The sequence below is a fragment of the Pangasianodon hypophthalmus genome, chromosome 22, assembly GCF_027358585.1.
Source record: "Pangasianodon hypophthalmus isolate fPanHyp1 chromosome 22, fPanHyp1.pri, whole genome shotgun sequence".
Taxonomy (NCBI): domain Eukaryota; kingdom Metazoa; phylum Chordata; class Actinopteri; order Siluriformes; family Pangasiidae; genus Pangasianodon; species Pangasianodon hypophthalmus.
In genome coordinates, this window is record NC_069731.1 from 4,717,645 (window position 1) to 4,741,505 (window position 23,861).

At 39.3% G+C, this 23,861-nt stretch overlaps 1 protein-coding gene across 1 annotated transcript in view; it reads left to right on the plus strand.

Moving 5' to 3' along the window:
• Positions 1-22,985, plus strand: part of slc9a1a (solute carrier family 9 member A1a) — a 49,102-nt gene extending 26,117 nt beyond the window's left edge. The window contains exons 3-12 of the mRNA XM_026924511.3: positions 906-1,156; positions 3,593-3,810; positions 4,189-4,391; positions 11,540-11,629; positions 13,333-13,403; positions 14,148-14,324; positions 15,472-15,583; positions 15,939-16,040; positions 16,257-16,338; positions 17,052-22,985. Of these exons, the coding sequence (XP_026780312.1) occupies positions 906-1,156; positions 3,593-3,810; positions 4,189-4,391; positions 11,540-11,629; positions 13,333-13,403; positions 14,148-14,324; positions 15,472-15,583; positions 15,939-16,040; positions 16,257-16,338; positions 17,052-17,344 (1,599 nt within the window). The 3' untranslated portion in view covers positions 17,345-22,985. The remainder of the gene's footprint in view (positions 1-905; positions 1,157-3,592; positions 3,811-4,188; positions 4,392-11,539; positions 11,630-13,332; positions 13,404-14,147; positions 14,325-15,471; positions 15,584-15,938; positions 16,041-16,256; positions 16,339-17,051) is intronic.
• Positions 22,986-23,861: the final 876 nt, after the last annotated feature.

Consider the following 23,861-nt stretch of genomic DNA (forward strand, 5'->3'; position numbering starts at 1 on the left):
AACAGTATTATAAAATCACTCCAAGAGCTCCAAGATGTTTTGTCTTTAACAGTGCCTGAGAGGTGTTTTTAATCTGAGAAATTGTACCCTACTCTTCTACTTCTACTCCTGTGTGTTTTGTAACTGGGGGTACTCTTCAGCAACTTTAATATTAACAGCTGTACACCTGAACTTCCATGCAATTATCTAATCAGCCAGTCATATACTGTAGCCGCAGCTCAATGCATAAAATAGGCCAGATGCTCAATGCAGATACAGCCAAGAGCTTCAGTTATGTTTTATGCACAGCATTCTTTAGTGTTTACAGAAAAAATTGTCAGAAAAACAAAAAAAACATCCAGTGAGCAGCAGTACTGTGGATGGTAACGCCTGGTTAATTTGAGAAATCAGAGGATAAATAACCAGTCTTTGTGACCACGGTGAGCAGAAAAGCATCTCGGAATGCACAAAATTTCAGTGAATCTGTGCCCGCTGTAGCCTCAGATTCCTGTTCTTGGCTGAAAGGAGTGGAACCTGTTGTGGCTGATCTGCCTTATGGTTTGATGTGCTGTGCATCCTGAGATGCTTTTCTGATCATCATGTAAAGAGTGGTTATTTGAGTTAGTGGAGAATTCCTGTTAGCTGGAACCAGTCTGACCATTCTCCTCTGTCATCAACAAGGCGTTTCTGATATTGTCTATTCAGCCTAAGGACTGATGCATTTCAAACATTTCTTAAGACAAATTTAGTACATCCTGATATACTTTTATACTGATTAAAGGTTAGACAGGTTATCAGGATAGGACTATATAATATCAAATTCTGTTACTGTTAGACTGCCTGAATATTGAAAAAATGTAAATCTGTGATCTGTTGTAAGTGTGTGCTGATAAAGTCTCCTGTGTGTTCCCGGTCATGTACTCCAGGTTCTGTATCACCTGTTTGAGGAATACTCAGGTGTGGGCACTGTGACTGTAGGAGATGTCTTCCTGGGCATCGTGTCTTTCTTGGTGGTGTCTCTGGGTGGCGTACTGGTAGGCGCCATCTACGGCATCCTGACGGCCTTCACCTCCCGTTTCACCTCCCACACGCGCGTTATCGAGCCGCTATTCGTCTTCGTCTACAGCTACTTGGCGTACCTGTCAGCTGAGGTGTTCCACTTGTCCGGCATCATGGCGTGAGTACCTCAACACACCCTGAGCCTGGAAAAGATGATTCTTTTGTTTGTTTATTTATTTATTTAAATATGATATGTTTGTGGTGGTCTGTGAAAAGTGACCACCACGGGTGATCATAATGGATGAGTGTAATTTCATTACATAATCTCTTGTAGCTATGTAGCTAAACATTACCTACATATGTAGCTAGCTATATATAACTTACAACCATAACCATAACTTGGTTGTGCTGCTTAAGAGGGTGGAGTCACTGCCTAGTTAACATACGTACAAGTATACATGTAGACATTTATTTGTTTTTAAATATAATCTCATGAACTATGTTGAAACATGACAAATCAGTAGTGCAGGTCTCTGACACAATAACGTTGTTAATTTGTAGTCGCCAAGCAAGCAAGTACTTTCAGTTGAATTTTTTTTTTTATTATTCTCCTCCCGTCTACCAACCAGAAAGCAAAGCATGTTTGATATACTTTTTAAAGGCAGACCTGCCAATTTTTATGTATTTTGCGTAGGGACTACACATTTTAACCTCAAAATAAGCTAGTACGAGTTATCACTCAAAAATATACAAAAACAAAGCAGTCTTTTTCTCCTAAGTAAAAACGGCAGATGAGCCAGTTGATTGATTGGTAAATCTGGAATGATTGACAGTTGAGTTAGGTGTTCTGAGCTCTCCGATATTAAATGACCCCATGAAAGTCCCGTCCCTTTCCCCGATCTCACGTTAGTAAATTTCTCGTCTCAATTTTCCCACTTGAAATATACGTTGATGCAGCACTCTCGCTTTCTGTCAAGGTAAATGCAGAATGTTTAGAGTTCATTCATGGGAAATAAAATCTATCAGTGTATGCTTGACATTTACTGTATAGTTAACATCAGCTAGCTATACTATTAGAGTTAACTGTAAAGCATGATGTTATATTGAGTTGTTTTATTGCATTAAAGCTTTAACCTTGGTTTCTGTTTGTAGGTCATCTGTGTTGTCTTCTTTACTGTGAGAATACGCCAGCATAGCAAATGGCTTCATCTATTTTGGAATGTAGAAGGCAGGATGGCGGTCAAACCTCATGCCGCTGGTTCAGTTGTGAAATCGATAAACCGTTTCAGGAAGAGCAGAGTAGAAATATGGAGGCGAGCATCCGTGATCTAGCAGGACATGCTGACAGCTCATGCACTTGGCTACGTGATGTACGGATGTGTCACATGAATGTGCCTGTGGATTTATTGGCCCTCTGCACCATCGTCCAATATGCTTTTCAAGCTGTAGGATTAGGAGAGGCAGAGGAGAGGACAGCCTGTAGCCTTTTGTCACATTGAAAGCAATTTATTTCACCTCATGTCACAGATCTTTATACGCTGGTCGTTAGTGGACATAGTGTTGGTTGCTATGGTTTTCTTGGTAGTGCGTAGACAGTGCAAAGTCCGTCTACACAGACAGGATGTCAGGACAGTTGAGTTAGCAATATTTTGTTAACGTGTTAGTTTAAGAGCTGTTTCTCAAATCACTTTTCATTGTATCTTCCAAAATATGTGAACCATAAATTGCAGCAATGTTTGTTTCCCACCATTTTCCCACTGGAAATGCATCCCACAGTTTTCACTCCATTCAGTCACGTTGTTTCACTTCTCATTTGCATAAAGCAAAAATCTGCTCAGCTTTAACACAATGCCAGCCTTGTTGTGTATTTGCATCTAAATTTATTTCAGCACATGCAGTAAAGCCACATGAAGTATGGGTGCGAAATATCACCTACATTTCATAACAGGATATTTCCCAGGTTTCGGACGCTAACTGTGTGTGTGTGTGTGTGTGTGTGTGTGTGTGTGTGTGTGTGTGTGTGTGTGTGTGTGTGTGTGTGTGTGGTGGTCTGGGAAAAGCAGCCAGATGTCTCTATGCTAAATTTCAGAAAACGTTGCGAACTGATTGGGCTTTGACCAAAACTGAGTTTTTCAGTGGACCTTGGTTTTCCTGAGGCCGTGACTCACACACATCACATATACCAGACATTTGTGTCACGTGATCTGCTACATCTTGAATAACCCTACACTTTGTTTGACAGTGAAATATGAGTGCTTTCACATTATTTCAGGAAAAAGAAACCTGCTTCCAGTTTTCAAAGAAGCTCTTCATGTTGGACATTTAGTTCCATTTCTCAGTATAGACAGTGACTGTTCAGCTAATTGTTATTTCTTCTAACACTTTCAAGTGAATGGGTTCTTTGGAGTAATTATATGGTACTTGTTCTTTAGTCTGCTTTTTCTAGAACTAAAAGGGATTAACCTTAACACACCTGTGCTCAGATGTTTTTTTGGCAGCACACCACCTCTAAGCAGATAATAACCCTGTTATAACTAATCTGTAGCTAAGCACTGTTTACCAGAGCAATTCGAGTGTTGTGACCAATCCATGTTTGACCCTGCTCGTTGTCCAGACTGATTGCGTGTGGCGCTGTAATGCGGCCCTACGTGGAGGCCAACATATCCCACAAGTCTCACACCACCATCAAGTACTTCCTAAAGATGTGGAGCAGCGTGAGCGAGACGCTCATCTTCATCTTTCTCGGGGTGTCCACAGTGGCCGGGACTCACAGGTGGAACTGGACGTTTGTCACAGTGACCGTAATCCTGTGCATGGTGGCTCGCGTTCTTGGTGAGTAATAAAACTTCGCAATACCCAGTGCCGTCTAGACAAGCTGGTTCAGTCTGCCGTGTTTGGGTGGGAGCTTCAAGAACCTCCATTCACACACACTCAGGAGGACGTATGTTTAATAGGGGAAATGATCCGGCAGCTAAAATGCCATCGCTCGAATACAGTATTCTTATGTCATGGCATTTGTTGCCTTGTCTCATCTCGATGACAGCGTGCTTGGGCAATATGTAGATAGACATAGCTGTATACCCCTGAAGTGCACATATGTGGTAGTCATCTAGTATCTGGTTGATGAACTAATAAACTGGCAGTGTTTCCCTTTTCATCAAACAGAAGCAGAAGGTTTTACCAGCTCTCTTGTCATTTTTTTTTTCTCAGGGGTCATCGGTTTGACCTTCGTGATCAACAAATTCCGCATAGTAAAACTCACCACCAAGGACCAGTTCATCATTGCGTATGGCGGACTGAGAGGAGCAATCGCTTTCTCGCTGGTCTACCTGCTCAAAGAGGATCACTTCCCTATGAGGAACATGTTTGTCACAGCTGTCATCACAGTCATCTTCTTCACTGTCTTTGTGCAGGTGAGTGTTGTTATAGACATTTCATGGCCTTAAAGATACAGTTCAGCAGTAGAGCCACCACCACCATTAGTATCTTAACTATGAAAATGATTAAATATGCTGTTTTATTCCTGTGCCAGTCACCCATGTGGACATTTAGACCTCTGATTTCTAGAAGGATTATATCTACAATGTACTGTTTTGGGTTTTTACTGGTTAATACACATTACTGTCGAATCACCTAAAAAAGGTTTGAAGCTGAGGTTTCGCATCTGCCACTGCCGACAAGCAGTTCCCGACTGCACAGCTGGTAATATTGCTTCCTATCATACTCTCCTAAAAACCAAAATGGTGGAAATGCTTGATAAAACCCATAGTTGCTGTTCAAAAGTAGCCCAGTTCTATGGGAAAACCACACCACATCCTTTAGTATTTTTCATTTATACGCTATTTAGGTTTTTACACAAAAGAGTGAGGGCCAAAAGTCATGCCTACCGTACCTACATGTACCCAGACCCAGATACACTGAGTACAGCAAGTATGCATAACTCTTTGTTGCTCCAGCAAAAGGTACACACCTAAAAAGCACAGAAATGAAAACCGCTGCAAGATACTGTGTCTTTTACAGATTCAATAAAAGGGCTTTGTAGTTAGCATTCATAGAATATGGATTAAAATACTCATAGGCAGAAAGCTGTACTTGAAGATTTCAGTTCAGCTGGTGATAGTAACACAGGGAAAATTTGACCAATTATTACCATGCCATCCATCTATAATTTCATCCAGTATTCACGTTTTACATACATACATTTGCATGTGTTTTGTTTGGCAAATACTTTGGTCCAAACCCACTTATAGGTGAGGCAGAGTCTAATCGAGGCATAAGATCGGTCAGATTTCCCAAAGAAATTGCTGATTTAGCTCCTAATCTTGAGCCAGACTATAATTTTTTATATATATATATATTTTTTACATAGTATTCACAGCGCTGTGCATGCCCAATGAACTCCCCCTCTTTTTTTGAATGAGTCATGCAGAGCTTTTAGAGGCTCTAGCTGCGTCAATAATGCAGAGGCAGATGTACAGTAGGGTCAGTTTTCATGAGTCTGAAAAGGATATCCAGTGAAGAGTTTTCAGACATAGCATTGCTTTGTCCAAGGCCAGTATTATTCCTTATCCATCTCCAGGACTAAGGAGAAGAATGGTGCATTTGATTGTTTCCCAGAAGGCTTGACTTGCTAAAACCCTGCTCACTATGCACTTTTATTATCCAGTTATCTTACTACTACTTTAGAATTAGTGATGTTCTCTAATTCTTATATTTGGCAGCAGTGAGTATTGCTAAAGTCTTCAGTGTTGTCTTTATTAAATATGAAGCCAGGACACCACTCCACTGAAGGTTCATGGAGCCAAGCACAAGAAGGAAATAATTGGGATTTGTCACTTTGCAGCATCATGGCTAATTTAATTCAAATCGAGACAATCAAAATTGTACAGATAGAGAACAATTTCAAGTACTACCCCTTTCAGCACTGACATGTTCAGTTGTGACAGCCAATCTGATAACATTGTAGACTGTTTTGCCGTTTGAAATGGCTTTGCAGAAGTTGTTACATTGTGTGTTGATGATGTACACTTCAGAGTGTTTATAGTAAGTGCAGGCGTGACTAAGCAGCTAAGGATCAGTGCACACCATCATCCATTAAGTTTATTAACACAAACTAGATGTGTAGTTGTAAGTTAATGAAATGCTGAATGAGTGTGACTGGGAAAATAAATAGGAAAAAGAAGTGTTACTCATTGCTTTTGGTGCATAACACCTTTATCAACATTAAGGCTGACTAACTCCGCTCAGGAAACCACCCACTAGGTGTTTAGTGAAATGTCAAATTACCAGATCAGGATACTTGAAGACATTTCTAGGATGCATGATATGTAGCATATAGCATACATTTGTTAAGAAAGTGCCAGCAAAACAGTTGCCAAAAAAAGACCCGTGAAAAACTTAATAGCTATAAAAATAAATGAGCACTGAAAAAAGGACAACTTTTTTCTAGTATGCATCTTCCAATCGGAAGATTGCCATGTTAAAAAAAAAAAAACAAAAAAAAAACAACAACAAACTCATGCCCGCACAAAATATTAAAATATTAATATTTATATATATATTAATATTTCAATGCTCCCAGAAAGAAAAGTTGATAGGATAATTTAATTATAATTATATTATTGATACTCTACCACTTTTTTTTTTTTTTTCCCTCCAGCCCCACCACTTATTCAGTCTTAATGTCTTCCCCCCTTCCATTTTCTCCCCAATTTGGTAACCTTCCAGTTCTCCAGTCACCCCCCAGCCAGTTCTGCTCTATCACATGACGGATACCAGCCGGGGAGGGTGAAGGCTAACACATGCTTCCTCTGAGACACGTGAAACCAGCCACGGCAGCGTAACGCACTCTGAGGAAAGCGCTAACTGCCCTCTTCTGCATACATGAGCTCACAGACTCCAACAATTAGTTTGTCATTATGATTGGCTGGGGAGAAAGAGTAATGCCATCCCTCCCACCCAGAGAACATGACCAATTTTGCTGTCTTGCTTCCCGGCCATGGATCAAGATTCGCCTGGGAATGGAACTCGAGATCTCTGGATGATGGAGCGAATGGTTTTCCTTACTGTACTTCTGAGGAGGCATTTTCACTATATGCATTTATCACGATATTTAGGTTTGCAGAAAGTGTCAGCCAAATAGCAGTTCCACATTTCAAAATCTGAAGTTTTATTGATGCTTTTTTATTTCTTAGTTTAAGACAAAAGAGGAAAAAGACAACAGTTGGTTTGAAAATGCAGTCGTGTTAGAATGTGGAAATACATTCGCTAGAGCTGTGAAAGTGAAAAGGAAACTTGTGGATATTGGCATACCTACGAGCTTTGCTTTTCTTTGCCTTTTTTTTTTTCGCCCCAAGACAGGGTGGTCTGATTCTATGAGTTTTGTTCCAACATGCACTACTGTATTGCTCAGACTCGATCAGGCTTTGGTGAACTTTGATTAAACTCTGATCCACAAGAAGGCAGATCTACAGGAGCTGGCTTGTGGAGCTACACAGTAACTGGTTAAAGCAATAGACAGAAAAATAAGACTGTGTCTTGTATAAGTATCCCCCCCCACCTGTTTCTGAACATGTGATTTTTGGCAACTGGTAGCACCAGAACTAATGTATAGGGGGTTTTCGCAGGGGTGGGGGTGAATACTTATGCAATCATCTTTTAAAAAACTTTTACTTGTATTGTTTTTTTCCCCACCTACTTCAATATTATGGGCTTTTCTGTGTAGATTCATGACATATTAAGCCCCTTTTCATCTCCAGGTTACAACACTACAAAATCTGAAAAAGTTCAAGGGGGTGAATACTTATGCAAGTATATATTGTAGCACATTTATAAAGTCTTGAGCATGTAAACTGTTCCCCTTAAGGACAGGGTTGTTTTTGTGGTTAGGTTTAGTCTTAGGTTGTTAATGTCATTGTGGTGTTTTGTCATTGGACACACTTTTGTGGCAATACACATTGTGTAAAAGAGGAAGTGTGTGTAAATGTGTGTGTACATTGCAGAGTTGCAGAGTTAGATGAAAAGTGGTTGCATGGTGGTTAAAATGAGAGCTTTAGTTTACTGGTTTCAGTTTGCTGAGTGCTGCTGGCTGCACTGGGAGGAAGTGACAGGTGGAGTGAGTTTGCAGTGTTTAAGTAAGAGTGTGTGTGTGTGTGTGTGTGTGTGTGTGTGTGTGTGTGTGTGTGTGTGCACGCATGTGCAATCGAGCATTAGTCGGCAGTGTAGTTAAATGTGCTCTGCTAATGACCTTCAGAGTCTACAGTGCCACCTGCTACAAAAGAGCAAAGTGCTCTTGTCTGGTCACAAATGATGGTCCACATGGACATTTCTGTATGGCATATATACAGTCTTCCCTAAACCCATGCATGAAGTAATTCATAGCACTATCTTCTCTGTAAAGATAAAAATAATAGAAATGTCTTCTGGCAGAAGGGCTCGCGCTCTGTCGATGGTGTTCGTGGGTTAAAAGCAAGTAGCGGCTACAGTGCTGTTATAAAGGTTAAAAATAGCACGTCTGCTGTTTGTTCACTCGCCCACCAGCTAGTAACATGAAAATGAATATATTTCTAAAAAAGCCCCACTTTCATCAGTCATCAAATGGTTCACTTGTAAACCTCCCCAGAGCTTAGGGAGATACTTGGGGAGATATTGAAACTTGGAGCTTAGGGAGATAACAAACACCCATGATGGTGCTCTCTGCATCAAAATATTACCAGACTTCTATTTTGTTTTTTTGTTATACATATTTATATATAATTATTTCTCTCTGAATTCCTGTATTTCAGTATTCAAACACTGGCGCCTCAGTTGCTTAATGGGATGTTTGAGTACCTGTGCATTCACATGTTATAATAAAACATTAAAAACATGCAACGTACAAATCAAGGTGCAACCGAAAAGCGTTATTGTCAGGAGACACAGATCTCAAATCACAACAATGCCACAGCCATCTGTAGACGGAAGCCAAGAGAGCAAACTTGTCCATGTTCTCTGGATGGAAGGGATGGCATACTCACAGCGAACTTGACAGTCACGGGCATCTGTGAGCTCAGGTATGCGGAAGAGTGTAAATATAGTGCTTTAGAGTGTGTTGCGCATGAGCAGCAGTTTGAAAAGATGTGGTTGGCTGACTTCGTGTGTCTTAGAGGAAGTTACGGTTCGAATCTCTTCTACATATATAATTCTGCCTTTGGGCCAAACCTTCTACCGGAGGTGTACAAGGAGTTCATGGAGTGAAACCAAACTTTGGGAAGAAAGTGATTTTGTTTCAAGGTGGACCTGTGAAAACTTTTAGCTTTGAGATCTATAAAAATGGACAAGGTGTATATTACAGTGTCAGAAACCCCATAAGCAGGTCTGATTTGAGATCCTGAATGACTTGATGCTTATTGAGGTAAGCGTGTGATGAGTTAGGCATGCAGTCTGACTTTTTGACGTGAGAGCTGCCTTCTTGAGAGATGCCAAACATCTACAGTTTAGCTACTAGGTTGCTAGCATGCAGGGATTTTCTTTTTAGCAATGTTGCCTCCTCTGACTTTATCTTGAGAGACCAAACCCAGGCAGCCTTTACTCTGAATGCAAGGCAGCCATAGTGAAGTGTCTGTAACGACAGTGTGGAATATATCAATATATTGTATATTGTAACCTTGTTGTGTCAGCAAGGCATTACATCATGAGGCTACACCCGCCTCCATGACTTGCCTCGCCTTGTCTGATTAGTCAGCAAGGATTGAAGGAAAAATGCTTCTGGCAGTTGAGGATGTGCCATGAATTATAATCAAGTTTTCAAGGACAGGTTTTCGGGATGAGCTGGGTGCAGCGCTGCTTTCTCGGCCACAGGTTTCTTCTCTGGTGTTACCCATAATTCGCACAGCGTTGGTGAAAATGATTGTGCCAAGCTTCAGTCAGATTGCGTTACACACACACACAGCTGTTAATTCTCAGCTCCATAACTCACAAACCTTGATTATGAATAAAAATATCATCGCCATTGTGAAGGTGACTTCCATATATGTATAAAAAAAAAATACTAGAAAAAGTTGAGAAATCAGGTGAAGATTTTCAAGTATTGGGATGTGTTGGTTTTTTTAAGTAATTAATTTTTATTATTATTATGAGTATGTTAATATCTGTTGTGAATAATAAAATAAAACCATTCAACAAGCAACAAGCTGAAAAATCAGATAATTAAATCTGGAAGAGATTAAGATAACTGATAACTCTGTTACTGGTATTCTTGCTGGTTATCGGGTTACAAAATTTAAAGACGCACAACAAGGTTAAGAAGAAGACGTGACAATATAGAATGCCAGATACACACATGAGACTGTACTGTGCCCTGGATTTGTCAAATGGAGTGTGTTATCTGTCAAAGTCAAGTCCACAATTGAGTCTCTGTTACAGCTCATTAACTAGTTCATGAGTTGAATCAAGTATGTTATAGGATTATAAACGCCAGAGTGCATCCTAAAAGGTTACAAAATGTTACAACACTAACATTTAATTTGTTGATTGGGTTTAGATCTGAAAAGTCGTTGTCAGTAGTTTTATTACAGCTGCATTGATTTAAATTGCACACAATGCACTATGTTCTAAACACTATATATTTAACCATGTGCTTTATATGGCTGTAATGATGCAGTGAATCGTATTGTTCAACATTTCAGGTCTTTTTTTTTTTTGGTGTGTTTTTTGAGAACTCATTAGAAATTTTGCTGAGACCTGGCAACCCTGCACACCAGTGAAAGCTTGGCCAGAGAGTTAATGTATGACTACTTAGCTTTTTTTAATGCTCTAATCAGTTGAAAATGGAAACATAAGGTACATGTTCAGGCAGTCAAATCTAGACACCACTATCGTATCATATCAGATTTGAATTCTGCCTGTCTCGGCTATCTAGTGCCTGAGGTTTGTGGAGCAGTAACGCCTCAGTTTTGAACAAGGGTGTTTTTTATTAAATTAAGTGACAGATCAAAATGTGGTCCATCACGTCATTGACCCAAGCCAGAACTCCTTCCACAGGACCAACCGCTGATTTTAAATTCAAAATGTTCACTCCTAATTTGTCTCTTTCGTGTAGCGGTGTTCTTGTTCAGTGCGTCACCCATTTGGGAAAATTCAAACTGCAACAGTCTTTAATGGCTCTGACTCTTCTGCTCGGCTTCAGAAATGGAAAATAACGTGATTTGAGACAGAGAGTAAGCCTTTTTGGAGTGCCGAGTGTACTTAGACCTTATTTTGATTTGATGATTCAATTGAGCAATCAATATTTTTAAGAATATGTGCAATAAGGAAGTTTCTAAAAAAATTATATACTGTTGATGTAGAGTAACTAGAATCTGTAGAGCAAATCTTATCACAAACAGTTAATATCAGGAATTGATCATTTTTTCTCCTCCAATTAAAAAGCTATCCTGCTTAATATCAGATGGTAACATTTATAAAGTGTATGAAATGTTTCTTGTTTGTTAGTGAATGCTGCAACAGTTGCTTAATGGTGTTTTCTTTATCTGTAATCAAGTCCCCTGTTGTTTCTGCTCATCTGTGTGGCGTGGTGGTGTAGGGGATGACCATTCGTCCTCTGGTGGACCTGCTGGCCGTTAAGAAGAAGCAGGAAGCCAAGCGATCCATCAACGAGGAGATCCATACCCAGGTAATGGTGTATCAGATACGCAGCCTCTCCATCTGTCAGCTGCTCTATGACCAGTGGAACAAACACGATATCACAGGCATGTGTATAAGAGGTACGGTTAAGGCTATTTAGGATTAGCATGCACCATGTATTCATTACTTCATGGATTAATGAATGACGTGCATGCAATTTGAATGACTACAGATCAGTTGTGAACCCTGTAGGTGGAGTCTGGGAACAAATATTTGGACCTAAATCATAGAAACAGTCGTACTCGTATTCGACACTTTTCCGTATTAGCGACGTGACTGGACTCGCTGTCTACCCGTGAGAAAAATTCTTTTGTGCTGGATCAGGGCTAGTGAGGACACTGCCTCTGGCTAATCTGTAGTGTTATGTAGTATTGACTTTAGGATCCATTTCCAGTCGTGTTCTCCTCTTCTTATTGTGTGTTGTTGAGCACCATCTGCTGGCTGCCTCTAATCAGATCAACCATTTTACATATTGAGGGGTTATGCCGTTGTTTCTGTCCTACGTGTGTACTTCATCAGAAGTCCATAACTGCAGACATTTAGTAGGATTGTAGAAGATATTATTAAAATTACATTAAGCTTCATACATGTAGATCTGACATAGATGTTCATGTGACAGTATTTTATTTTGTTGTATAAGCCACATTAACAAAATGTCAGGCTTATATATACTTTATAGCATCAGTGTAGCCTTTTAGTGTCTCCATATATCCAGTTTTTCAGTTCTATTTGGCTACAAATTGGATTTAATGTCATAAAATGTCATAAACAGGTGACATTAGGATATTACAGCTATAATAATAAAATGCCTCATGGACAACACACAAGTCGCAGCTCATGCTCGATGGCAAATATAGCGCGTGAGATCATAACAGCTCTGCAGTCGATATCTCTGCCTACCTGTCACGACCCAACCTCCTCTGGTCTAACGACTTTTACAAATCATCATTTGCAAGTTAAATCGCAAACCCGCTTCCCCAGACGCACCCATGTCATCCTCCATGTCCTCACCCCGCTGGCTTCCCACACTCCATTTCATCATCTCAAAGCTCCCTAGGGAAACCTAGACGCCAGGGGATCGCAGGCCTCACAGGCTAATTACACACACACACACACACACACACACACACACACACACACACACACACACACAAACACACACACAGACAAACAGAGCAGTAAGCAGCTATATGGAGCTGATGAGTCACGAAGGCTTTCAGCAGGGGAGAGACGTTCTTACTAATCTCTTCCCCGGTCTAAGTGAGCGACTGAACACAATATGCAGACATGATCACAGCCGTTTTTTAAAGGCTTTGGTTATAACCTAGCGTAGGTTTAGCCTGCATAATGTCAGCTTAAGACAGCTGTTTCCACCAACATGTCTGACTCTTGGATGTGCAAATCATCTAAACACAGACAGGTTCCGTCATCATGAATAAGTTCTTAGAAATAACCTGTTCAGGCAACAAGCAAAAATATTTATCTTCACAACATTTCTCTGAAATCTCAACTCATCTTTATTAAAATGTAGTGTTGTTATGACAACTCTTGTTTGCTAAGCTTTTTATGACTGGCATGAGACTTGTTTCCGTTTCCAACTCCCCACCCCCGTTGGTGCACCTCTGCAAAATGGCTGCCTTTTTTAAAAAAAAAAATAATTAGGGTTGTTTCTTTGCTTTTTTCTTTCCTTAGTTTTTGGACCACCTGCTGACCGGTATCGAGGACATCTGCGGACACTATGGACATCATCACTGGAAGGACAAGTGTGTAGAAAATGTTCATATATACATTTTTGTGAAGGTCCGGATAAGAGACTAACATGACTGAATAGTGAAAACAATTACCTTTTAACCATTAATCATTAGTTTATAGCTATAAATAAGACATTTAATAGTGGTGCTTCACATTACCACTTTTGAATAATGCTACAGATTCTGGACAGATGAGACACGTGGAAAATAAAACGCATGCTTCTTTGTCCATTTGTCTTTAAACATTGTTTTCATCTTCGGCTTTTTTTTCCCAGTGTGTTAGAGCAGAGAGGATAAATAAAATGAAAAAGCTATTAAAGTGTGAAAACTCTGCTTTTTCACCACCTCTAATGTCACCACCTCTCTGGCTCCGTAGCTACTTTCTGACTTTCTGCTCTGATGAGCTTCCTTCAGTTAAATAATTTACATAAATGCATGTGACTGGATAAGCCATAGCAGATGATCTGCTACAGAAGCTGAGCTGGTTCATGATATTGTTATTGCTTATATTTTTTTTTCTTTAAAAATTTGCACATTTTTAAGGTGAGAATGTGTGTTACTTTTAGGAGAATATTGTGATGTGGTTTAATTCACAGGCCCCATTTCTTCCTCGCATTGAAGTAAATAAATAGCCCTCGCAATAAAATAGCCCTCTTCACAGCAGAAGAGTTTGTTCGTATTGATTGCAAAAGATCAGACTTTCTTGCTTACATTCTCTCCTGTGTTTACTTTCCCCTTCCTGTTTACCGTTAACAGGCTGAACCGCTTCAACAAGAAGTACGTGAAGAAATGCCTGATAGCAGGCGAGCGCTCTAAAGAGCCCCAGCTCATCGCCTTCTATCACAAGATGGAAATGAAGCAGGCCATCGAGCTGGTGGAGAGTGGGGGAGGAGCTAAACTACCATCTGCCATGCCATCCACCGTGTCCATGCAGTAAGAACTTTCTCGACACATCCTTCACCTCATGCTTTAGCTGTAGTCTATCATAATTCACCACTCATTCGGTAAGGATTCTTTAAATAATTAAAAAAAAAAAAAAAAAAAAAAAAAAAAGGTATGGAGATGGCAGACAGTCTTGTGGTTCAGATTCTTTAATGTGTGTAAGGCATGCAGTTACAGGAAAATAATCAACAATGGAATGGTGTGATGCAGCCTGAATACCAAAAAGAGTTACTGTTACCACATTCTAAAGTTTTTTATTCCACTTCTGTCACAGCAATTTTCCAACAGTTACAATTTATATATATATATAAAAGAATATATAAAAGAATGAAATAAACAACTTCATATTTTCTATTTCTTTCTGTTTATATTTACATTTGAAGTGTCCACAAAACACACTAGACTGCCATTAGACCATGGCTGGCTAGACTGCAATGTTTTAACGTCAGAGTTACCGTACTAGATTGAGCAAGTAGTTTCTAACAAAAGCTATCTTATTAAACAGATAGAAAGTACACTGTTGATGATTTCATTCTTCAATATACAAAAAAATTGTAATTGTTGGAAAATTAATTATTTGGCTAATAATGAATAATGGAAAGGCTAATTTTATGTCGCTCTTTAAAACTGATAGCATATGCAACAAGCTAGTTAGCTACTTGCCCTATCATGGATGACTTTGCGTATAACTCTTACAGTGGACCACTCCATTAAAAACATGGCCTGCATTTAATGAGCTATGTCAGTTACTCTAACATTCAGGCCTGAAATATGTAATATTCAAATTTTAGAAAATTCAAATTTTAGAAAATGTCTTTAGTGAACATACAAACGAAACACTAGTTTAAAAACACTAGTTTAAAACACTAGTTTATGTAGAAATTTAGCAAAGATTGAGAAAGATTTACATCTTATCTTTTACTAAAATATAATAAAGAGCATTAAATTGACCGTTCATGAGTGTGGAGACTGTGCATGAAAGGGTTAAATGGCAATATTGGCTGCACTCCTCCCTCGTTAGTTTTGATTTTCCTCTTCCAATCATATAAAAACTTTTGCCCTGAGGAAACATTGCAACATTGATGATGAATGTTTATTAGAATTCATTCTCAAATCCCATCTTTCTCTTTTTCTTTAGAAATATCCAGCCCAAGAAACCTCCAGAGAGAATGCTGCCTCAGTTATCAAAGGGCCAAGAGGAGGAGATCCAGAAGATTCTACGCAACAACCTGCAGAGGACACGGCAGAGAGTGAGTCCATATTGGGAAGTGTTTAGGCTTTCTCTCTCTCTTTCTCTCTCTCTCTCTCTCTCTCTCTCTCTCTGTTGCACTCCTGTTTTTTCTCTATTGCTGTTTCAGATGCTCTTGAAGAAATTAGCTACATCCCCAACTCAGTATTTGAACAATCAAGTGAATTGTGCTGAATTAGGCTTGAGTTATTAACAGTAACCTCATCACAAAGCAATCCTGGCTTATTAGATTTGTGATAACGATATCGGTATTGGGATAAATTATGGCCGAGGATCATCTGTATCATTAATCAGTATTAACAACTCCATTGATACTCACAGTAAGTAGTCAATGTTAAAATCTTCCTTTTTTGCAGTTGCAGTCCTATAACAGACACACGCTGGTGGCTGACCCGTTCGAGGATGGCTTTAAGGAGCTTATAATCAAGAGGAAGAGGATAAAGGATTTGGAGAAGAAGGTAAGGCTGCAGGAGAGGTCCAAGGAATCTCAACCCCAGTGTTTTATTGTGCTTTTCAGCCTGTATGTTAATCTCAAAATATATTTACTGAATTATTTTCACCTTGTGTTCCTTATGATGGGTGCTAGTGATCCTTTTGCCGGGTTAGTCTTTTTTTTTTTTTTTTTTTTTTTTTTTTTTTTAAATATCAGCATAGTTATGTCTCTGTCCTTTCAGCTTTCTCAGATGAATAATTACCTCACCGTTCCAGCTGCACCTTCTGATTCTCCCACCATCGCCAGATCAAGACTGGCTTCTGGTGAGTCAAACCTTTCTCTACTCTGCCACCTACTGTTTCTCAATTTCACCAGCATTATCTTACACTCTGGCCTTTAACTGTAAAGGACTACAGCCATTTTTTTGCTTATTTTTTTAATAACAGTCCCTGTTTAAAAAGCCCCTATTTCAAACTGATATGTGGTTTTTTATATTTTTTGTTTAAAGCACAGAGAGGGCTATGTGGCTATTTAAGTTCTGAGTGTCAGTTGACTGTGTAAAAATCCAAAACATAAGTTTATTACAAATGATAAATCACTGTACACATAGGCACCCCAAAATCCTTACAATGGTCTCTCGGGAAGTGATTTTCCAACATACAGCCACAAATTAACTATACTAGATTGGCATTCCCTACATTTTGATCAGTTGTTTGGAACTGGTGCTCCATTTCTGAACAGTTTGAGGACAAAGGCTGCAGAATGAGTCTAGATGTTTCGGTGAAGTCGGATTACTACATGCTTAGCTCTTTGTATTGCAAGTGTAGAATTATTTAGAATCATTATCAAATGAGTCTCCTTCAGCATTGCCTCCTCGCCTCGACTCTCTGTACCTGTTAGTTGCACACAGCGAGGTGTGGCCAGCACCAAAACGAAGTGGATAAGTATCTGTTTGGTATATGAACGGCTTTGTACACTTGAGCAAATGAAGCACAAATGAATTCTTGTTCCAAACATCTTCCTCTGTCATTGATAGACCCTCAGGCCTGGAGCATAAAGCCGGCAAACAAAGACATCCCAGCTATTAAAGTGGACCTGGCTTCACCTCAAAGCCCAGACTCACTCACCATGTTGGACGAGTTTGGCAAGGCAACGGGGCAAGACCCAGCCGAGGAGGAGGAGGGGCTAGTGATGCGGCGAAAGAAAGACGACAGAACGGGAGAGCAAGGAGAGCAAGAAGATGCGAAAGAGCAGCGACTCCTCCGCTGCCTGAGTGACCCCGGCCCTGCCATCGACGAGGAAGAAGAGGATGAGCCCTTCCTCCGCTGATGGAAAGAGATGCATGTGACTGGCTATATGCCTGTTTTATTAGCAGTGACACTATCATTCTGAAAGATGGCTGGGGGCGTTGAGAATTTGTTTTAACACGGCACTGTCTTACAAACAGAATTTTGTCCGTTCTTCTTTTGGGGGAGCGGGAGTTGGGGGGGTTGGGTTGAGGATTACTGAACTTTAAGCCAAAATGATAACTCATAAGAGAAAAGTCAATGAACCAAAAAAAGAAAAATCACAACGAACGGGAGGGTCAAAAAAAAATAAGAAGAAAAATAGCCATTATTTTCTAGCGTTGTCTTTCTTGTCAAAGGAAAGTGAGGGGTTTTTGGAGTGGGCGAGGGGCAGATGAACTATGCATTACCAAAGGTTCACACTGTTGTAGTCCATGACTAGAGTTCTTTTTTTTTGCCTTATTTTTTTAATCATTGATGAATTTATTGCTTTTGCGAGATGAAATAGTCACCTAGTGCATTGAATCATAAAGTGGAACCCTTTGTTTTTCAGGAGCAATATCAAACTAAGGGCACATGATGGCCTTTCTCATCTAAATCAGTCACCTGGTCCAGTCCCAGCTCTGATTTTAGAGAGTGTATTTGCCTGTATGTTTATGCTTCTCATTCGTCACATTGTAACTGTTTAATACTACAGCAGGTATTATTTGGTGCATCAGATAATTGAACGGTCAGATAGTAATAACTCACTGCATGAAACCTAGTGAAAGGTAAATATGAAAATATCTCCATGCGTGGAGTTAAAATACAGGTTTTTTTTTTATAGGAAATGCACTATAACCACAGAGAGATTGCAGTCGTCACATTTATTGAAACCAGATTCTTCATCTTATTCCTGGGTGTTTGACTTCTATGGTTATGTGCTTTATGTATCTTTAAATTTGTGCTAATACTTTATGAAATACTTGACTTTTTTTTTTTCCCATGCAAACCCCATAACCTTTAAATGCACTTCAGCGCTTTTGACCAACATGTCTGAATATATATACACTCACGGCTCACTTTATTAGGAATTCTTAAACCTGCACATTTATGCAGTTATCCAGTCAGCCATGTATGTGGCAGCAGCACAATGCAAAAAATCATGCAGATGCAGGTCAAGAGCTTCGGCTAATGTTCACATCAAACATCAGAATGGGGAAAAAGTGTAATCTCTGTGACTGTAACCATGGCACGGTTGTTGCTGCCAAATGGGCTGGTTTGAGTATTGCAGAGTACTGCTGATATCCTGCGATTTTCACACACAACCGTCTCTAGAGTTTAGACAGAATGGTGTGAAAAACAAAAAAAAGCATCCTGTGAGCAGGGGGTCTGCAGACTGAAACACCTTGTTGGTGAAAGAGATCAGAGGAGAATGACCAGACTGGTCTAAGCTGACAAGAAGTCTATAGTGACTCAAATAAGCACTCCTTACAAGCGTGGTGAGCAGAAAAGCATTTTAGAACATACGATACATCAAAGCTTGAGGTAGAGTTAGGTGAGCTACAAAAGCAGAAGACAGACGAATCTGAGATCATGGGCACAGACTCACCCAAACTGAACAGCTGAGTTCTTCAACTATCCAGTTTCAGTGAGTACTGTTCTTGAGTGACAGGAGTGGAACCTGATATGGTCTTCAAGGATTGATGTTTTGTGCATGCTGAGATGCTTTTCTGTTCTCCACGGTTGCAAAGAGTGATTATTTGAGTTACTATTTCTTTCCTGGCAGCTTGAACCAATCTGGCCATTTTCCTCTGACCTCTCTTATGAACAAGGCATTTCCACCCAGAGAACTGTCGCGCACTCAATTTTTTTTGCACCATTCTGTGTTAACTCTAGTGTGTGAAATTCCCAGGAGATCAGCAGTTTCTGAAATACTCAAACCAGCCCATCTGACACCAACATCCATGCCACAGTCACAGAGCACATTTTTCTTCAAACGCATGAATGTACAGGTGTACAGGTTTTCACATATACACGAAACTTTTCAACTTGGTGAATGTAAGTTACTCGCTACTCATATTTTCTGTCTAGTCAGGGTGGTCTAGTTTCTTTGTCCCAAATTGTTGCTAGTCTGAAAAGACTGTGGTGGATTTGGTTTGGAGAATCTTGCATTTACTTCCCTTATACGTCCCTGAATGCTCTACAAGGTTGGGATTTCTTATAAACTATGCAGTAGGGCAGTACATGCAGATGGCTTTCACTTGGGTCCATTTGGTTTCTCCCTTTAAAACATCAGTACCGCTGTGCATCACTGCGAGTCCTTGACCTGAACAAGACACTTTGGGCACTAAATATGTCTGATTTATGGGTGTGTGACATTTTCAAACAAGACTAAAGATCTCAGTAGCTATTCTGCATGCAGAGTAGACTAGAATTATTTTAACATGAGGTGTATAAATAAATTATATATTTTACATGAAACATATAAATATATGCTAATCTATTTGTCTGCTGTATCTCCTGAAGTATTACTGTTGTAGTTTGGACACCTTGTCAGTCTGTTCATCAGTCTTGTCCTTGCTGGGCTTTTTTTTTTTTTTTTTTTTTTATAAATATAAACTCTTTGGTTTTAAGGTCCATGCTGGTTCAAGTACCAAAAAGTCCCCTCTTTAGAGCTATCTGAATTTGCTTGCGCATGTCATAGATTTGACGTCGGATCATGATGCTGGTCAAGCCTGGTGAAAGGAGTTGTCACTTAGTGTAGTGTGTAAAGATAGGCCACTGACCCAGCAGGTTGTAAATTCAAGCCTTGCTCAAAAAAAATAAATAAATAAATTCGAAGTAACTTCGAAGACTGGGCAAAAGACCATTTTTAGGACGGTTTTAGATTAGGCTAACATGTGGAGTGGAATCCAAGAAAGATCATGGCAGCAGACATGTCCAGAAAAGGTGTTTGAGCTCTGTTACAGGTTCTCAGTTATCTTCTCATATCCAGGTATGTGGACTCCACTCCCAGATGAGGCTCTTATTACATGTTTAGAGATTATTTTATGTTTATTTACCACTCAAATCTTTTATAGGCAGAACCTCACTGCTGTCACAGTAGTTTAACCGTAGTGCGATCGATAATGCTAACGTGGGGTTTTTTTGGTACAGATACACAGTAGTATTCACAAAATTGTCCTGTGTAATTCTAATGATTGACCAGTGAACTGATTCTGTAGATCATCTGCCATCAAGGTGAGGACATTTCGGCATCTGTCAAAAGTGCATATCTTGTGTTGATTTCAATGAGACTGATGCACTGCGGTTGTGATTACACTCCAGTGTGCATTTAAAAGGATGAGAGTTGAACTTGTAATGGAACATACTTGTTGAAACAGAGGCTCTGCTCAAGACAATCCCTGATTGGCTAACTTTAATAGTCACATGGGGAGAAAAAATGCAGATCTCATCCTCCACATAAGCCCACAACAAAATCAGCAATGCATATCAATGGATTGTCTGGCAAATGTCAGAATGTCCTTATGAAATTAATTTTAAGATTAAAGATGGTAAGATTTTTTTTCCATGATTTGTATTTTCCAAAAAATGGGGCCTTCCTTTTTTTTTTTTTTTTTTTTTTTTTTTTTTTTTAAAAATACTTTTATGACCTTAACACTTTTGTTTATTATTATATTTTTGATTTGTCATTTTTGCTGTTGCTGGAGTTTGCCAGTCATATCTCGCATACGCAAATTCAAAGCAATTTAACTTTGTATCACGCATTTTTAGCCATTGTGCATCGTGTATATATGAACCGCTGTGTCTGTGGATTATTCTTCTTGATCAGAAATGGTCTAGACACAAAGTGAAGGACCAGGACAGAACGTGGCAGCTCACTGTGTGCATGTACGTGTCCCTTGGATAGATAATCCGGTGTGGTGATTGTGGCACTGTCCCCTGCTGAATGAATCCTTCTTGGACTTGAGGTTATGTAGGTAATAATTCACCACTGCAGTGATAGCCTTACAGTGTAACATCTTTTATCTAACAATTTATTTTTATCAAACTAGCAATCTACGCACTCTTGTCATAACACTGGTGTAATGCAAGCCAACTAGTTATACATAAAAGCCATATTAGGTTGCCAGATGACATTTTCCAGTGATAACACTAGCTAGCTATTTAGTCACAAATTATTTTCAACAGTTTCCCCATTTCAGTTTATGATTAAACGATATCAAATTTGCATTTATTTGGAATTAGGTACATAAGAATGTTAACCGCTCAAGCTTTGTGCAAGCCATACAGATGATTTGAGCTAACAACTGTGATATCACTGTGGCAGGACACTCAGCAGGAGGGCACAGCTAACAGCTACAGTCTCCACACCATAAGCAACATCTGACATTTTGTTGAATTCTTGCTTTCCTTCGATTGCTATTAGCCAAAAATCATCTCATTGTCATCTTTCTCCTAAACAGAGGAACTGATTCAGGGTTTTAGAGTAGGACTGAACTGTACTGTAGCTTGTGTAACGTGATCCTGTATCAGATTTTTATTGCTTTTTATTACATATAGGAAACTGATTTGATAACTGTACCTGTTTGAAAATCATGTGCATGGTAATGATGTATACAGTATACCCAGAAAGGCTGTTTTATTAGTTTAGACTGAAAAGCAGATTCAGATGTGCTTTACATTTTTTTTTTCATTCTCTTCACTGGCAACTCAAACATCAAGACTGTACCTTTACGAACATTCCTGTTCAACACAGCAATAACTGCGATGGGTTAATGGTTTTGCTTGTGTGTCATTGGTTCTCATAGTTTTTATCAAAACAGGAAGTGACTCCTGTCATTTTCATCAGGAAAGAAAAATGATTTCTCTTTGCTTCTTGCTGTGTAATTTTTAAATAGGCATGTGCTGATAAATTTCCTGTCATTATAATTGTCTATGCTTTTATTGCAGTCTACAAATCTAACATGATATATCATGTCAGCCATTTTGTTGTACTAAATTTCAGGATATGTGTGATGCTACCTTTAAATAAAAGACATTTAGAAAGCTGCTGTCTTGAAGCTGCCTTCTGAATGGGACAGACTTTATGTTGGGAGCACTCAGGCCTAAAAACATATTTCAACACAAACGCATGAACATCATGGTTTATTGTATAATCAATTATCAGCACATGTCTAGTTCAAATCTCAGCAGTGTTTTTATTCCAAATATTTTGCATGTCTGTATCTTGAGTGTGCAGAACTTTAATTAGGGAAACACGTGTTCTTTATATTTTTGTTGTCCTTTATGAGCCTCTAGGATTTAAAATGGAGAGAGATGTTCATCTGAGATGTTCATTCGTTCATCTTCTGGTGTTGTGCACACTCACATTCCTATCCTCTGTTTTATGGTGTATTGTTCAAACATGTTTGACACACATCATTGCCTTTGTTTCTTTGTCAATTTTGTAACTAATCTATTATTTTAAGACGATGACGATGATTGATGCAATAAAAATTATTTTATATACAAGTCAACATGTACATATAATGAAGATATTAAAATGCTATACGTCAGAGTTTATTTAAAACAAAAACACTATAAACACATGTCCAGTGTAACATCGCTTCAGCCTCCTTTACCTTTCTGAACGAATGTCAGAACAGCTGTGATCCAATGCAAACAATGAAACAATAAAGTTTTCATGGAATAAACATAAATTGCCTTCAGGTTTGTAAGTTTTATGAATTTCTGTGTTGTGTTGTGTTGTTAAGAATCCTGAGTGCACTGCAGTATTGAGTGTGAACAGCAGGGGGTGTGGTGGTACCATGATAAGACCATCAAAAAAGGACACTAGTGAGGACATGGGTTGTAAGAAGTACTTCAGTGACCTTCACATGCATTATCAGTTGATTTTTCGAGTATGGTTTTTGCAGTGAAGAAAACAGCAATACTATCCCTGAAACTCCTAACTTGTTTCTGAGGGACTATACATGTGAGTTTTTTTTTTCAGGTCATCTTAGTTATCTCTGATTTGTGATATTCAAATTCCTGCATTTTCCCATGTACATCCAAGTTGTGATTTCAGTAAACCTTTTTTGATGCAGATGCAGGTGAAGAGCTCCAGGTAGTGTTGAGATCCAACATCAGAACAGGAGAAAAAAAATCACAGTGATCTCCGGGACTTTGACTGTGACATGGTTGTTGGTGCCAAGACAGGCTGGTTTGAGTATTTCAGAAAACTGCTGATCTCCTGGGGTCTCCAGTGAGAGACAGTTCTGTGGACGGAAATGTCTTGTTGGTGAGAAAGGTCAGAGAGGATTGGCCAGACTGGTTTGAGCTGACAGCCTGACTGTAAATTAAATAACCACTCTTTACAACTGTGATGAGCAGAAAAGCATCTCGGAGGCAATGTAGTCTTGAGGCAGATGGGCTCCTGTCAGCCAAGAGCAGGATTCTGAGGCTACAGATGTCAGCGAAACTGGATGAAGATACGTTGCCTGGTCTGATGAATAGCAATATCTGCTACAATATGCAGATTTGTAGGGTCAGAATCTGGCATCAGCAGCATGAATCCTTTGACCAAACCTGCCTTG